The following is an 18,872-nucleotide window of genomic DNA, read 5'->3' as shown; positions in this document are numbered from 1 at the left end:
AAGTTTTTTTCTCAGGTAGGTTACACTCACTATGTCAACAGCTTAGTTAAACTTACTTGCTGTATGCTGACTGGTAACTGATATGTTTTCCTGTGGCATTGTGGTGACAATCTCATTAGATTTTTCCCTTTCCTGAAATTCCAAGTTGTCATTATCACTGAGTAAAGAATTTCCTTGAGAAAATGAATGTCTCAGCTCAAGATTTTCTAGTTCAGTCGCTCCTGAATAGTTAGATGCATTCAAATTCTGTTCTGTAGTCTGGTCAATATCTTGCTCAACATCTTCCTCTTTAACTTTCACAAATGCTTCCTCTGAAGCCTCCTCATTAATATGCAATGGATTGTTTTCACAGGCTGATAACTGTTCTTGCTTAATGCAAAATTTCAGATGCTCAGATTCTTTTGCTGTTGCTTCGGTCTGTTTAGGGTCAGGAAAGTATATGTCAGTATCTCCAATTTGGAGGGCATCATGTTCTTTCACATTCTGTGTAACTGTAATGCCAAAAAATCCACTATGAATATCTTCAATAGAAACAGTTTTTGACATCTTCTCACTCTGTTTATTAGAAGTATGGAGCTCATCTTTAGTACTTGGAAATATTTCACCTTCATCTAGAACAAATAAAATAATAATATTAATACTGCTATAGTCCACATCAGCCTACTATTAATGACTACTTATAAAGGATACCTAATACCTATATATACAGTAAATACACACATATACATTGCTATATATATCTACAGTATATATATAAAATCCTAAGCCTAAAAGTGCGACGATTTTATATTACTTTTTTGTCATGCTTTTAAATCAGGCATATTTTAAAACCAACATATATACAGTGGGAGCCACGTCAAACAGCCGACTGGAGCATGACAGTTCCATGACAGGACCATGACAGGACCATGCACGATCCGTGCACGGAATGTGATCCCCCGCGATGACGCAGTTAACGATGCCCCGCCCCATAAATGCCCCCATGCGCTTTCTAAAAAGATGGTTGCAATGCTGTATAATCCCGCCAGATGGAGCATTGACTGCTTCAGTTAACTGCAGTGTCCAGGAAGCCCTATACCGTATCTTTAATATACTGTATAGGCAGTTCTTGTATTGTCAACATAGTTAATGAATTAATAAAACTAGTTAGTAAAATATTTTTATTCTAGACTATAAGTGAAGAAAAAATAAAGCAAGTTACAGTAGGCGGTTGATACGACAGCTTGCGTGGTGCAATGCTAAGAACTGCTGATTTCCGATCCGTGCTATATAAAATCACCACATTCAAATATTAACAATTTCCACACACCCTTCCTACATTCACGACATGTGTACTTGTTGCAGTGTACACATCTCTCTGTGCTATGGTTCCTATTACACTGAATGAGCACCTGACATTGTACTTTCTTCCCTATATAAATAACATTCGAGTATAGCGCGTCTCCAAATAAATCACATTCGAGCTATAGCGGGTCTCCAAATAAATCAAATTTGAGTTATAGCGCGTTTTTATGTGAAAACAGCATTGTCAGATTTGGGGGTGGGGGGTGGGTCGTGAACGCGACTGAGAGAATGGAACTGAATTTAAAAAAAAAAAGCTAACCTTTACAATTATCATGCATTTACATATTCGTTTTCAAATAATATTGCATTATTATATAGGAGCTTCCCTGTCTGCCTATCATATAGTGCCTTTCCTTCCTACCTATCTATATATCTATCCCCTTAGCTGTTTTTTATATATCTATTATACAGTGCCTTCCCTGTTTATTTATATATATAGTGCCTTCTCTGCCTGTCTGTCTTTCTGTGTGATTGCATATAGCGCTGAACTCACTGCTCTGTACTATTCTGTCCTCTGCATGTCCTGGAGTACAAAAGAAACAGCACCATACAGCAACATGTGCGAACTGGCAAGATCGGGGAAAAAACATGCGGTCACTGATTACAAACCGCAAGATGAATGAAAGAGACAATATATGTAAAAACATCATCGCACTAATGCAATATTATTTGAAAACGAATAGCGCCAGATCGGGTTTGAATATGCGCCGATCTGACGCTGTTCGCTTTCAAATAATATTGCATGTACTGTGCGCTGAAACTGCTTCACTGAATAAGATGACTCCTTCTGTAACAGCATCAGCGTGTATTCAAACCCGATCTGACGCTGTTCGTTTTCAAATAATATTGCATGTACTTAACTATTTTAGAATAAAAACATACATTTGATTTCAGTCAGTCTGTCAGAGCCAGTGTACATTACGGAAGCGTATTAGGGTTACGGTGAAAAAAAAAATACGGACACAGTGAAGAAAAAATCTAAATGTCGAGATTAAAGTCGACATGTTGACTTTATTCTCGACATTTCCACTTTATTGTCGCCAATTATGTCGAGATTAAAGTCGACATTTCCACTTTATTCTAATAGTTTATTTTGTCAGCAGAATGTCGCAAACTAAACTAAATCTTAAAATGAATGTTTAATTTACTAGATTTTCTCAAACCCCGTCATTAATTAATGTAGCACATTAAATGCTTTATATTAAGTGTTCCCGACCCAGTTAAGTTGTGTTTACATGGATTACTGTAGAAACGGAAGACACGTGAAATGCGTGTATTCCAAATAATGATCTATTATTTCCACTCTAAAACTCCACTTCAGTCCCAGATAATCAATCAAGGCATGAGCTGGGAGAAGTTTGTGCACGTTTTAAGTCGTTGGGGGATGGAATAGCCGACTCGGAACCAGTGGTGCGCTGTCAGATCCGGAAATCTCTGCATGACAGTCTCGTGCACCTTCTCTTTTAAATTCTTGGGCAATTTGGCTTTGCCGTTTGTCCCACTCCAGTTCAATGTAACCCATGGTCTCAATCACAAAATCAGCCAACACTGTAAACAGATGACACAACAAATTATATACTCTGAAACGTTCATTTGAACATTTAAAAATACAGTATATACAAAAACATAAATATAAAAACAATCAACTATTATTGTTAAAGTCAGTCTGCTGTTCAGGATCAAGTTTACGGGCTTCGCTTAACGTTGAAGCACTAACGCCAAAGTGCCACCGTGTGTGTGTGTGTGTGTGTGCACGCCCGCATTCGTCAGGTTTGTCTGAGCTGGCTTTAACACAAACACATTTGCGCCAGCAGGACGAAAAAAAACATTTTAGCACCATCTAACAGTGAGTAATAAGGAGAAGTCAGTACATTCTCCGTTGAGATTTCTCACATTCCACTCCTCCTAAGTTTGTGTTTGCTCTTTTGATGGAGTTCTTAAAACCCAAAAAATTATTTATACTGAGAAAAAATTATTATGGGTCACATAATCACAAACACAAACTAGCACAGATACATATGATCAAGTGTTTAAATATTGTTTTCATTTGTTTCTATGACCAGTAATAATATTAATAATTATTATTATTGTTAGCCCAACTCTTTGACTATTTAAAACAAAGGCGTCTCCCATTTTTTGCCCATTTACTGTAAGTAGTTGGTTCAAGTAAATGTTTTTAAATACCCAAACAATCCCCCAACAATTAAAACACGCACACACGACTTTAGAAATAAAATGTATTCTTCCAAAACTAGTCAATCGCTTCTTAAAACCGTTCTCACCTCTCCGCCAGTGTCTTTTGTTAATCTAAATGTGCTGATAAAAGAAAAGCTGCAAGTAGCCGGCTATTCCATCCCCCGAACGACTTAGAACGTGCACAAACTTCTCCCAGCTCATGCCTTGATTGATTATCTGGGAGTGAAGTGGAGTTTTAGAGTGGAAATAATAGATTATTATTTGGAATACACGCTTTTCACGTGTGTTCCGTTTCTACAGTAATCCGTGTAAACACATTTTTAAAACAGAAACGTTTTTCATATTGTAGTAGTAAATGACAAAATGTAAGCATAAACTATATAATGTATGAAGCCTGAAGTCCAAATATCAAACACTTTCACAAAAGGAACAAATATAACAGATCAAGTATGCTTTTATTCAAAAAATATAACTACAGAAAAAAACTGCCTTAACATGCGACATTGACACGTGTTTATCGTGACTGCCTCCGTAGCGCAATTGAATCAGCTCCCGACTGGGAGTCAGAAGATCGTGAGTTTGATCCTGCACCACTTTATTTTGAGAAGTAAACTGCTCTTAGTCTTACTATTTTAGAATAAAAACATGCATTTGATTTCAGTGTGTAACAGTGTAATTTATGATACTTGTAAAGGTTAGTTTTTTTTTTTTATTCACTCTTTATTCTCTCAGTCGTGTTCAGGATCCTTCCCTACCCCCCCATCTGAGAATGCTGTTTTCACATAAAGATGCGCTGTAGCTCTGCAGTGTACTTGTGACTGCATTCTCGTACTCAATGCTTGCGAACTGAAGTGCCTGCATGCAGTTTTCGTGGCATTACACGTCTATTATTTTGAGCATGCCCATGTCGCTCAAACACAGGAACATATGTTGGTGTACAAGAATAAAAAACAAGTGCACTTTTATTCTAGACTATAAGTGAAGAAAAATAAAGCAAGTTACAGTAGGCGGTTGATACGACAGCTTGCGTGGTGCAATGCTAAGAATTGCTGATTTCCGATCCGTGCTGTATAAAATCATCACATTCAAATATTAACAATTCCCACACACCCTTCCTACATTCACGACATGTGTATTTGTTGAAGTGTACACATCTCTCTGTGCTATGGTTCCTATTACACTGAATTAGCACCTGACATTGTACTTTCTTCCCTGTTTAAATAACATTCGAGTATAGCGCGTCTCCAAATAAATCACATTCGAGCTATAGCGCGTCTCCAAATAAATCACATTTGAGTTATAGCGCGTTTATGTGAAAACAGCATTGTCAGATTGGGGGGGGGGGATCGTGAACGCGACTGAGAGAATGGAACTGAATTTAAAAAAAGCTAACCTTTACAATTATCATGCATTTACACTGGCTCTTACAGACTGACTGAAATCAAATGTATGTTTTTATTCTAAAATAGTTAAGTACATGCAATATTAGTGTCAGATCGGGTTTGAATACACACTGTTACAGAAGGAGTCAGCTTATTCAGTGCAGCACTTTCAACGCACAGTACATGCAATATTATTTGAAAACGAACAGTGTCAGATCGGGCGCATATTCAAACCCGATCTGACGCTATTCGTTTTCAAATAATATTGCATTAGTGCGATGATGTTTTACATATATTGTCTCTTTCATTCATCTTGCGGTTTGTAATCAGTGACCGCGTGTTTTTCCCGATCTTGCCAGTTCGACATGTTGCTGTATGGTGCTGTTTCTTTTGTACTCCAGGACATGCAGAGGACAGAATAGTACAGAGCAGTAAGTTCAGCGCTATATGCAATCAGACAGACAGACAGGCAGAGAAGGCACTAGATATATAAATAAACAGGGAAGGCACTGTATAATAGATATATAAAAAACAGCTAAGAGGACAGATATATAGATAGGTAGGTAGGAAGGAAAGGCACTATATGATAGGCAGACAGGGAAGCTCCTATATAATAATATAATATAATAATTATAATAATAAAATATAATGTTAAAATCACGTGATTGCAACTCAGCGCAGCTAAATTGCTGGCGTGTGTTAACGTGTTCTTGAGAACAAAGCGCCATCTAGTGGTGGAACCAGGTAAATGAATAAATAGTGCATGAATGGGCGTGTTTACTGTGAAATCTTGACACGCCTTCTGTCAGTAGAGGGAGGGGGGGATCACGGCGTGCATAAGGCAGCCGTACGCCATTCGCACGCCATTCACACGGCCGCGGCTATTTGACGTGGCTCCATCTGTATGTATGTTATCGTTCTTTTCAGAATTTATCAATGTGATGTTGTTAGTTTTTCAGATTCTTATCCCATTTTAAAATTATAAACTAAAAAATATCAAGAACTCACATCCTGAGAGATGAGGCTTAACCAAGAGTGCCAAGAGATTCAACCACGCCCGGGGCCAGAAATTAGAATAGTACAGCTGCTGTACAAGCTTTTAAATGTTCAAAGCTCCACACGAGATGGAGATCATGTGGCATGGCAGCAGCAACAGCAGCTGATCGAGCAAAGAGGAGGTAAAAAAAATTAGTTTCCCATTATATCACTGTTTAAGAGGGGGTTTCAGAGGTGCGACCACATCTCCTTGGGGTGCATTCAGCCCCTCTCTTCACAACGCAAGCACCAGACCAGGGGGGGAGTTGGGCACCAAAGGTGCCAGGGGCACTTACCCCATAGTGTGTGTGTATATATATATATATATATATATATATATATATATACTAGCAAAATACCCGTGCTTTGCAGCGGAGAAAAAGTGTGTTAAAGAAATTATGAAAAAGAAAAGTAAACATTTTAAAAATAATGTAACAGGATTGTCAATGTAATTATTTTGTCACTGTTATGAGTGTTGCTGTCATATATATATATGACATATATATATTGTGAACGCTGGTCCCAGCACAGACAGACGGACGACATGTTTTCACCCAACACACTTTATTTACACTATGTACAAAGGTTGTGCTCACGTGCACCCCCAGTGCCTCTTGCACTGATTCCCCCAAAGTCCAGGGCCCACAGTCTCTTTGCCTTTGTCCTGGCCCCCTTTTATGGGGAGCCGGATGGGCTCCAGCTGCTTCCCGGCACTTAACAGCGGCCACACCCTGTGTGGCGGAAGTGCCGCCGCACCCGAAGCCATCTGTGTCTCGCGGTCGTCGCCCCCGGCACTTCCTGGTGTGGCGGAAGTGCCGGGCTCCCGGATAATTAGGCACCGGGCGCCGCCTGGCGGTGGCCACGGGTCCCTACAGGGCTGGGCTTCAAAGCCCTGTACCCGAGGCCCCCTGCCTAACCAGGACGGACGCCCCACTCCGCCTGGAGGAGGCACTCGCCTCCTCCGTCCTCCAGCGCCCCGCCGGGCTCCAGCCCCAACCGGCAACCGCACGGGATAAACCGGCATCGGGGCGCCGCCTGGCAGTGACCACGGGCCCCTACAGGGAAGGGCTTCCATGCCCTCAACCCGTGGCCCCCAACAGAACCAGGACGGACGCCTCGTCTGGAGGAGGCACAAGCCCTCCCTCACGCCCTCCTACGCCCCGCCGGCTCCCGCCGCGGGGGCCACAATATATATATACAAGGTGTGGCAGAAAAGTAATGAGACTGATTTTTTATTTACCAAAGTTTTTATTTTTTCAAACATCAATGTTATCCCCTTCAAAGTAGTTCCCTTGGGCAGCTACACACCGATGGAGACGTTGTTCCCACTGTTGGTAGCAGCGCTGGAAGTCTTCAACCGGTATGGTCTTCAGCATGTCCGCTACACTCTTCTGGATGTTTTCTAAAGTCCAAAATGACGCCCTTTGAGGACATTTTTCAGTTTAGGAAAAAGGAAAAAGTCACACGGACTGAGGTCAGGTGAATAAGGGGGCTGGGGAACCACAGGAATGCCTTTTGTCGATTGTCCTTCTGCTCAATTGTGAGGTTTTTCTGCACCATTTTGGCACAGACCTTTCGCATGTGCAAATGTTCAGTCAAAATTTGATGAACGGTAAATCTGTTCAAATGTAATTGTTCACTCAACATTCTTAATGTTAAACGATGGTCTGATCTCACAAGAGTGTTCACACATTCGATGTTTTCATTGGTTTTCGAAGTTGAAGGCCTCCCTGAAAAACTTGAGCTAGGGATAAAGAATGTTCCCCATGGGCCTGTTTTAACTTTTCAAACGTCACACTTGCCGATTCTCCAAGCTTAACACAAAATTTAATGGCACAACGTTGCTCCAAACTCCGCTGTTCCATTTTGCGTGATGCACAACCAAAAACACAACTTCGCTAATAGCAGTCACAAAAATCACGTAGTTAACGGAAGGAGTTGAAACTCGCACTGAGCTACGGGAAGGTACTGATACACGTGCTCTATCAAGGACAACAGCGCAGCGTTGCCAGATCGCTTGCAGTGTTGCCAGTCTCATTACTTTTCTGCCACACCTCGTATATATTGTGGCAGAAGGGGGCGCTAGTGCTCCCTTGAACCCTCAGGTACAACTCCAGACACCAGGTAAAAGTCCAATACTTTTTATTTTGTTCTTCAGTGCACCAAGCACCCTCCACACTACTCATAATCTATTAAATCACTATTTAACTCACTATTTACACAATAAACCACTACTAATAAACTCAATACTCTCCTCCTCGCCCAGACACTTTGCTCCTCCACCTCCCAGCACAGCTCAGTGTCTGGACTGAGGCACCGTCCTTTTATAGCCCCTGACCTGGAGGTGTTCCTGTCCAATTAGAGCACAGTTCCTTTTTCCTTCCGGGTCAGGGCAAACAGTCCTGTTCTTCACCCCGGGAGCACGCGTCGTTCCTTCCCGTCACGTGACCGTGACGTACTCCCGGTTATAGGGCATCACAGAGCCCATAAGCCCCCCCACAGCGACTCCTGGTCCCCAAAGTATCCAGCAGGGCTGTGTATAAACACTACAAAGTCCATAAGGGCCTGCTGGACCTCGGGGCACGATCCTGCTGTCGGGAGAGCTCCTCCTGGCGGCCTGGGGGTGAGGACCGGCATGGGAAGCCGGCAGTCCTCCACAATATATATATATATATACACACACACACACACACACACATATATACATATAAACATATCTACATATACACATATCTACACATACACATATCTATATACACTCACCTAAAGGAACACCATACTAATATGGTGTTTGACCCCCTTTCGTCTTCAGAACTGCCTTAATTCTACGTGGCATTGATTCAACAAGGTGCTGAAAGCATTCTTTAGAAATGTTGGCCCATATTGATAGGATAGCATCTTGCAGTTGATGGAGATTTGTGGGATGCACATCCAGGGCACGAAGCTCCCGTTCCACCACATCCCAAAGATGCTCTATTGGGTTGAGATCTGGTGACTGTGGGGGCCATTTTAGTACAATGAACTCATTGTCATGTTCAAGAAACCAATTTGAAATGATTCGAGCTTTGTGACATGGTGCATTATCCTGCTGGAAGTAGCCATCAGAGGATGGGTACATGGTGGTCATGAAGGGATGGACATGGTTAGAAACAATGTTCAGGTAGCCCGTGGCATTTAAACGATGCCCAATTGGCACTAAGGGGCCTAAAGTGTGCCAAGAAAACACCCCCCACACCATTACACCACCACCACCAGCCTGCACAGTGGTAACAAGGCAGGATGGATCCATGTTCTCATTCTGTTTATGCCAAATTCTGACTCTACCATTTGAATGTCTCAACAGAAATCGAGACTCATCAGACCAGGCAACATTTTTCCAGTCTTCAACTGTCCAATTTTGGTGAGCTTGTGCAAATTGTAGCCTCTTTTTCCTATTCGTAGTGGAGATGAGTGGTACCCAGTGGGGTCTTCTGCTGTTGTAGCCCATCCGCCTCAAGGTTGTGCGTGTTGTGGCTTCACAAATGCTTTGCTGCATACCTCGGTTGTAACGAGTGGTAATTTCAGTCAAAGTTGCTCTTCTATCAGCTTGAATCAGTCGGCCCATTCTCCTCTGACCTCTAGCATCAACAAGGCATTTTCGCCCACAGGACTGCCACATACTGGATGTTTTTCCCTTTTCACACCATTCTTTGTAAACCCTAGAAATGATTGTGCATGAAAATCCCAGTAACTGAGCAGATTGTGAAATACTCAGAAAGGCCTGTCTGGCACCAACAGCCATGCCACGCTCAAAATTGCTTAAATCACCTTTCTTTCCCATTCTGACATTCAGTTTGGAGTTCAGGAGATTGTCTTGACCAGGACCACACCCCTAAATGCATTGAAGCAACTGCCATGTGTTTGGTTGATTAGATAATTACATTAATGAAAAATTGAACAGGTGTTCCTAATAATCCTTTAGGTGAGTGTATATATATACAGTATACATATACACATCTACATATACAGGTATATACATATATATACACATACATATACATACATACATACACACACACATATACATAAATAGAGATAAATATACATATATATACACACATACACATAAATATACACATACATACATACACACACACACACACACACATATATATATATATTTATATATATAGATATATAGATATATATAGATATAGCAAAATACCCGCGCTTTGAAGCAGTGTGTTAAAGAAGTAATGAAAAAGAAAAGGAAACATTTTGAAAATAACGTAACATGATTGTCAATGTAATTGTTTTGTCACTGTTATCTATCTATATCTATATCTATCCATCCATCCATTTCCTAACGCGCTGAATCCGAATACAGGGTCACGGGGGTCTGCTGGAGCCAATCCCAGCCAACACAGGGCAGGAACCAATCCCGGGCAGGGTGCCAACCCACCGCAGGACACACACAAACACACACCAAGCACACACTAGGGCCAATTTAGAATCGCCAATCCACCTAACCTGCATGTCTTTGGATTGTGGGAGGAAACCGGAGCGCCCGGAGGAAACCCATGCAGACATGGGGAGAACATGCAAACTCCACGCAGGGAGGACCCGGGAAGCGAACCCGGGTCTCCTAACTGCGAGGCAGCAGCGCTACCACTGCACCACCGTGATATATATACACTCCTTTGGGGTGCGAGCAGCTGTTGCTGGGGGTGCCAGAATCCATCGAGGAAGAAAAATGAAAAACATCATTTGTACAAAATCTTAATTTATTTATCCACTCCTAAATAATTAAATGGGCAGGCTATTTCGTATCAGTGCAATATGCTGCTTGTTAAAACGGATGACTCCTGCTCTTACGTGCACTTATTGTAGTGCTGCGTGGGTATTATTAACTATCGTATCTGTTCAAGTTCTATTTAAATTTTAAATATAAGTAATTTTTATTTAGTCGACATAAATATGTTTGGTAGGAATGTAAATTAAATTTAGTCATCAATGTATAAATTTTTCTTTAACATACAAATTTAAAGACTAAATTCAACTTACATTCCTACCAAAGATATTTCTGTCGACTAAATAGAACCTACTTATATCCAAATTCGAGCTATTGAGCTGTCGCCTGCCTGCCTGGATAAGCCACCTCGCCGCTTCTTACTTTTTACCGTTCATTTAATTATGGCTAGTCGTGAAAAATTAGAACATGGAAGGAGGATTACACTGAGTATGGCTTTACCAAAACAATTATTGATGGCGAATAAAGTATCCATTATTCATTCATGTTTTTCTGCATTAACTTCAAATTTTTTCATAGTTCTTCTCAAACCAAGGGGGTGCGAGGGTAACATGAATCGGGAAGCACTGATATACATATATTGAATATATTGAAATAGTTTTATTGTCAAATAATGCAAACAGTACGCAGCACGTGTTTCGCCCTAATTCTGGGCTCATCAAGCATACACACTCACTGCACCGCCTCTCGGGAATCGAACCTTGATCGCCAGCGCTAGAGGCTTAAGCCTCTCGTGTTGCCATTAGCGTGGTATGTATATATATATATATATATATATCCTCCTGTAGCCACAATAAATGCCTTTATTTTATAGACAAACCAGGGATGAAGAAGTTCCTTTCTACTGCAGCCACAGCCGCGACACACATAAAAAACATCAATAATAACTCATAAACTTGCAATATTATTTAGGAAAATCGCAACATTTTACTCACCAAAATTCGGATTATTTGTAAACAAAATCCATCGTCCTCTATTTCCTCAAAAACAGTTCAATTACTCTGTCGTACGGATTATCCATGCGCTTCAGTTCCATCAAAACCTCACTTTCTATTGCCATTGAAGCTAATGCTGAAAGGTGAACCCGCCCTATGGTATTTCTGGAATAAATTTGATTTCGCTTTATGGCTGAAAATGTCCGCTTGACAGAAGCAGTTTACACAGGAAAGCTCACCTGATGAAGGAAGTCAAGGAGATCAGTGGGAGATTCCCCTGCAAAATCATCCATGGCATACATTACAGTCAGTTCTGTTTTTAGCCGAGACAGATCAAAAAGCGCTCGGTGGCTGTTGTGTTAAAGTGGAGAAGGCTGCATACGTGAAATTTTTCTTGTATTCCCGAAACTTCTGGGGCTCGAGGAACGTGACAAACATCAGATTTTCATGGTCTTGAAATCTGGTCTGTGTCTGGCAAATAATGTCCAGAATCCTGCCATGGAGTTGGCCGTAGTGCACGCAACGATCTTTCGCTCAGAGCGTTTGCGTTCAGTGGCCTCGTAGAGTTCCTCATATAATTACTATCCAATTAATGGGTCTGAATACGGTGACGTTGCCGTACACCTGCTAAAGCGCTCTGCTGACACCAACTCAAAATCTGATTGGTTGAAGCAACAGATTAATCGACGTTTATTCTGTGTTAGAGTGCCTCCACAACAGATTGTGAAAGCCTCTCTGCCTGGCAACAAATGATGGCTGAAATGTAATTGGTTAAATGCTTTAATACAAAACTCCGTCTCCCACGGCTATCGAGCTGCATTCTATTAAAGCATATATGGATGAAAATATGTTCTAGTTATGACCATTACGCGTAGAATTTCGAAATGAAACCTACCCAATTTTTGTAAGTAAGCTGTAAGGAATGAGCCTGCCAAATTTCATGATGGCTGAAATGTGATTGGTTAAATTCTTTAACATGAAACTCCGCCTCCCACGGCTATCAAGCTGCATTCTACTACAGCATATATAGACGAAAATACGTTCCAGTTATGACCATTACGCATAGAATTTCGAAATGAAACCTACCCAACCTTTGTAAGTAATCTGTAAGGAATGAGCCTGCCAAATTTCAGCCTTCTACCTACACGGGAAGTTGGAGAATTAGTGATGAGTGAGTCAGTCAGTGAGTGAGTCAGTGAGGGCTTTTATTAGTATAGATATAGTCACAATAACGACCATCAAACATTGATAAGATTTGGGGCAGCCACCCATATAATTGTTCCCAGCTGCAAAACTGATTCAAATAACAAAACATGTTTATCCAACTGAATCCAAAACAGAACTGATCTTCTGGAGACAAGATGGCAGCTTTAAAAGCCAGCAAAGAAAGTAATGTCATCAATACGGGAACCGGAAGTGACATCAGTGGCTGCCCCAGAGCTGAGCAGGATTTCCCTAGAATGGTCTGCAAAAGATTGAGAGAGAAAATTAGTGCACTTCGCCACCCCCTGGTCTGGCATGGAATCACAAGTATTCAATCCCTTTAGTTGTCTCCTAAACACACGTGTGTTACTATATATATATAGTATATATTGTCACACACGTGTGCATAGGAGGCAGCTGAAGGGCTTAGAAATGACTGATAATACATCTGCCTCAGGGTACACTGACGCTCTTTCTAAGTTCCCTGCAGGCCTTTCCCAGGAAATCCCACAAGGGGCCACCACCTCAACTCGGGACACATCACTTCCGGTCCTGGGCCCGAGGACGACATCACTTCTGGCCCCGAGGACGACATCACTTCTCCCCAAACGCCCAATAAAGCCTCACACCTTTTCTCTGGGAGGCAATTCTGTTTTGGACTCTGTCGTGTAAACTTAACTCTATCATGAATCGTTTGCTTTTGCAGCCAGGATACCAAATTAAACGGGTGGCTGCCCCAACCCTTGCCATGTCTCTTGTCTCTTCTTCTCACAGTGGCGTAGTCGGCAGGATGATGTCCCTGAAGAACCCGGGACAGGACCCTAAAAAAAACCAGGCAGGAAAGTACCGGGGCCAAGTTTCTGGGCAGGGAGTGCGTCGGGGGGTCAGGAAGGACCTGGTGCAGGCTCCGCTCCACAAGGGCAACCCTGGGCTGAAGCCCTATCTGGTGGAGAGGGTGGAAGAAACCCACAGGCATGGGCTTGTTTCTGGGGAGGACACAAAAGGGGTTCATTATGCTCTCCAAGGCAGGAGAGCCGAAGCCGCCTATCGGGACCAAGGTCCCTGATAACGATGGGCTTTCCCCAGGCCAGCAGGTGAAGGAATTGCAATCCTGGGAGTTTAACCCAAACAGAGCGCTCCCAGAACAAGCTATGGGAGCAGGTGGGTCTCTGGCTATGGCCATTTGAATCAACCCCTCTACAAATTGGGCAGCAGGTTGCCTGCTTTTTGCTGTTGCAGCACCTACCCCAGGACTTTGCCCAGCTGGCCTGGGATGACTTCTATTCCATGCAGAAGCTGTTACAACTCCTGGCTTTGAAACCTAGGAGGGCAGAAAAGCCCCTTAGTAGAATCCACAGGAGCTATGTCCCACTGAGGAAGTCCCTACCGTGCACTCCGGAGCCTGTTCCGACCGGAACTGGCCTGCGACCTGTCGGGGAACAAGGCGGATTACAGGGAGACATGGCAGTATAGGTTGTGTGCCCTGAGCAACCCCCTGGCAGATAACCATATGAGGGAGCTTCTCATTAACGGACATAAAGTGACAGCCTTGTTTGACTCCGGCGGTAAAGTGTCTGTTGTGGCTCGCCGTTTTGTTCTACCGCAACAGTGGATTAAAAGAAAGACTAGTTCTTAACTCAATTTTTCTTTTTGTAAAAACTTGATTGCTTTGTATGGATTTTAATAAAATTAATAAAAAGAAAAAAAAATGCTTTGTATGGATTGTAATAAGATTAATAAAAAAAAAAAAATAAAAAAAGACCAGTCTTAAATGTATACACAGAGACGTCCGCATGTATAAATCTGCCTGGTGTTACGTATGTCTCGAAGGGACCTTAAAAGACTCACCGTGGCGGTTCTTCCGGATCCTCCGTTTCCAGTAATCCTAGGGCAGAACTGGTCTGAAAGTAACAGCAGTAGACTAGTTATAGGTGAGAAAGATTCGTCTCAAGCTGCCTCCACGCCGTGTAAACAGCCGACAGGGAGTGGGGCGGAGGGCCAAGAGAGTGACACAGAATCTCCTGGACCATTGAGGGCTGCTACGTCATCTACCAGCGCCCTGGCAGCGTGGGAGGAATCTCCGCCCCTTGAGGTCAGACCGGACCCGCTGTCTGAGTTGCACTTTCAGTTTAGAGCAACGTCGGCTTCTTTCAAGAGAGAACAGTGGAATGACGACTCTCTAAAACACGCAAAGAATGCAGTAGTCCTCGTCAATGGCCAATGCACGCATCAGCCCATGCCACAGGGACCTCGCTTCATTATTGAAAATGACTTGCTATATCGGGTCGCCGAGCATGAGGAGAAGGATCGGAAGTTGCTGCTAATCCCACAAACCTACCGGCAGCAGTTCTGCGAGTTAGCACACTCCACCCTCTTTGGGGGCCATCTTGGCTCTTACAAAACACTAGAGCGAATCAAGCTCCGTTTTTTTTGGGCGGGAATCAATGAGGAGGTTCGCCACTTTTGCATTTCCTTTCCGGAGTGTCAAATGCAGTAAATTCCCAGGAGGGACCGCGCTCCTCTTGTCCCCCTCCCCCTGATTGACGTCCCTTTTGACCGGATTGGGGTCGACACAGTAGGACCCTTAGAACCCTCAGCCCGAGGACATAAATATATACTCGTCCTTGTGGATTATGCAACCTGATACCCTGAGGCCGTTCCGTTGCGCTCGGCTACTTCCAAAACAATCGCACGGGAACTAGTATGTGTCTTTGCGCGAGTGGGCGTCTCTAGAGAAGTCCTAACGGACCAAAGGGACGCCTTTAACCTTGGAAACATTCAAGGAGACTGCCAAGTTACTGAAGATAAATAATTTAAAAACCGCGGTGTATCATCCTCAAACCGATGGGTTAGTAGAGAGAGTCAATCAAACTCTCAAGCAGATGCTTCGTAAGGTGGTCAGCAAGGATGGGAGGAATTGGGATCAACTCCTCCCCCTCGTCCTCTTTGCCTACCGGGAAGTTCCCCAAGACTCTACGGGCTTCTCACCATTTGAGTTGTTATACGGACGACAGCCCCAGGGTATATTAGATATTTTAAAAGAGGGCTGGGAAGGAGAGGCACTTCCCTCAACAAATATTCTGGAATATATCGCCCAGTTGCACAAAGATTTGATACAATTAGACCCATTCAAAAGAGTCATATGGAGGAGGCGGAAGCAGCACAGGCCGGTCTTTATGACCGTGGCACGACTCTCCGGTAGTTCCGCCCAGGGGATCGTGTCATGGTGTTGGCACCCACTTCTCACTCCAAATTGCTCGCTCATTGGCTGGGCCCTTATGAAATTAAGGAGAGGAAGGGTTTGGTCGACTATTTGGTGAAACAACCCAATCGTCCACCAAGCGAATGGGTGCATCATGTGAACCTGCTGAAACCGTGGAAGGAGAGGGACCCTGATCCCTCCTCCGGTCAGCCCCGCTCACTCTTCACTCAAATAAGTTCCCTTAATTTTGGCGAGTAGTTATCTCCCAGACAGAGGCAGGAGCTGGAAGCAGCTATCCGCTCCGTCCCAGAGCTGGTAAATGAACAACCCGGCCGGACCTCTCTGGTTGCGCATGATATATTGACCGACCCGGGGGTGATCGTCCGAGAGCGGCCCTATAGACTCCCGGAGGCAAAGAAAGCTGAGGTGGAACTGGAAATCAAGCGAATGCTGGAACTAGGAGTAATCGAGGAGAGTTTTAGTCCCTGATCGTCTTGACTGCTAAGCCCGACGGCAGTTGGAGGTTTTGCAATGACTTCCGTCGGCTTAATCAGGTTTCCCGGTTTGATGATTATCCCATGCCTCGCGTGGACAACCTCCTCGAGAGGCTGGGACCAGCCAAATTCCTGACCCCACTTGACGTGACAAAGGGGTACTGGCAGGTTCCTTTAACGGAGTCCGCGAAGGAAAAATCTGCATTTAGCACTCCTAACGGGCACTGGCAGTATCGTGTCCTTCCATTCAGGTGACACGGGGCGCCTGCAACTTTCCAGCGTCTGGTGGAAAAAGTGCTCCGACCCCATAACTCGTTTTGTGCTGCCTACCTGGATGACGTCGTCATCTATTCCAGCACATGAAAGGCACACATACAGCAGGTCACAGTGGTATTGCGGGCATTAGGAGAGGCCGGGCTTCAAATCAATCCCAAGAAATGTTTCTTCGGGTTGAGAGAAGCCAAGTATTTGGGCTACCTGGTGGGCTGGGGTACTGTGAGGCCACAGTGTTCCAAGTAACATGCCATACTGACATGGCCCCATCCGCAGACCAAGCGGCAGGTCCAATCCTTTCTCGGTTTGGCCGGGTACTACCGCCGGTTTGTGCCTCGCTTCTCAGAGAGAGTGGCGCCCTTGTCCAACTTGACGAAGAAAAGAGTTCCTAACCTAGTGGTATGGTCTGACAAAGCATGGGCTGCATTCATTGACTTGAAAAGGGCTCTGACTTCAGCACCTATATTAATCGCCCCTAACTTTTCTCTTCCATTTGTCCTCCAGAAGGACGCTTCGGACACAGGCTTGGGAGCCGTGTTGAGCCAAAGTGTTGACGGTGTTGAACACCCTGTAATGTATCTGAGCTGGAAACTGGTGGACCAGGAGACCAGGTATGCAGCAGTGGAGAAGGAAGTTCTGGCGATTAAATGGGCGGTAATGCAGCTGCGGTACTACCTCTTGGGTCAGGTGTTCACTTTGGTGACGGATCATGCACCTCTAAAGTGGATGGCCCTTCACAGGGAGTCAAATCCGCGAGTCACGAGGTGGTTTCTTGACCTGCAGTAGTACAACTTTTCGCTCATTAATCGACAAGGGTCTCTTCATGCCAACGCTGATGCCCTCTCCCGGTCTCACGACCTCTCGGTGCAGGACGCCCGACCCGACGGGTCTGGGCTGAAGGGGGAGTCTTGTCACACACATGTGCATAGGAGGCAGCTGAAGGGCTTAGAGATGACTGATAATACATCTGCCCAGGGTGGGGCGGGGTACACTGACACTCTTTCTAATTTCCCTGCAGGCCTTTCCCGGGAAATCCCACCAGGTACCACCACCTCGACTCGGGACACATCACTTCCGGCTCCGGCCACGAGGATGACATCACTTCCGGTCCCGGTGCCGAGGACGACATCACTTCTCCCCAAACGTCCTATAAAGCCTCACACCTTTTCCCTGGGAGGCAGTTCTGTTTTGGACTCTATCGTGTAAACTTGACTCGATCATAAATCGTTTGCTTTGCAGCCAGGATAATGAATTAAACGGGTGGCTGCCCCAACCCTTGCCATGTCTCTTGTCTCTTCTTCTCACAATATACGGTACAGGCCAAAAGTTTGGACATACCTCCTCATTCATTGTGTTTTCTTTATTTTCATGACCATTTACAGTACTCCATCACTCTCCTTCTTGGTCAAATAGCCCTTACACAGCCTGGAGGTGTGTTTGGGGTCATTGTCCTGTTGAAAAATAAATGATCGTCCAACTAACCTGTCTTCTGCACAACACAACTGCTGGTTCCAATCCCATTGATAAAGCAAGAAATTCCATTAAATAACCCTGATAAGGCACACCTGTGAAGTGAAAACCATTTCAGGTGACTACCTGTTGAAGCTCATCGAGAGAATGCCAAGAGTGTGCAAAGCAGTAATCAGAGCAAAGGGTGGCTATTTTGAAGAAACTAGAATATAAAAAAATATAATGTAAAAGTTTGGGCACCCCTGATAGAAACCATATTAATTTACAACTTGCCAAGCTTTTGAAGCAGCAACTTCATTTTAACATATTTGTATATATATATATATATATATATATATATATATACATATACATACAATATACATATTGTATGTATATATATATATATATATACATTAAAGGAACATTTTGAAAACACATCAAATTTTGGAACAAAATGCTGGATATCTATACTCATATGGACTGGGTAATGTGTTGGAAATGAAAGGATGCCACATTGTTTGCTGGAAATTAAAATTATCAACCTACAGAGGGCTGAATTCAAAGAAA

General features: G+C 43.7%; 1 protein-coding gene across 2 annotated transcripts in view; it reads right to left on the bottom strand.

Moving 5' to 3' along the window:
- The window catches only part of LOC120537494 (zinc finger protein with KRAB and SCAN domains 7-like), a 48,047-nt gene that overhangs the window by 10,895 nt on the left and 18,280 nt on the right, over positions 1 to 18,872 (bottom strand). For both annotated transcript variants that reach the window (XM_039766475.1, XM_039766477.1), the window contains exon 2: positions 57 to 611. In XM_039766475.1, coding sequence (XP_039622409.1) covers positions 57 to 611 — 555 coding nt within the window. The remainder of the gene's footprint in view (positions 1 to 56; positions 612 to 18,872) is intronic.

This window comes from Polypterus senegalus, chromosome 10, assembly GCF_016835505.1.
Source record: "Polypterus senegalus isolate Bchr_013 chromosome 10, ASM1683550v1, whole genome shotgun sequence".
Taxonomy (NCBI): domain Eukaryota; kingdom Metazoa; phylum Chordata; class Cladistia; order Polypteriformes; family Polypteridae; genus Polypterus; species Polypterus senegalus.
This window is presented reverse-complemented; position numbering and strand designations above follow the sequence as displayed.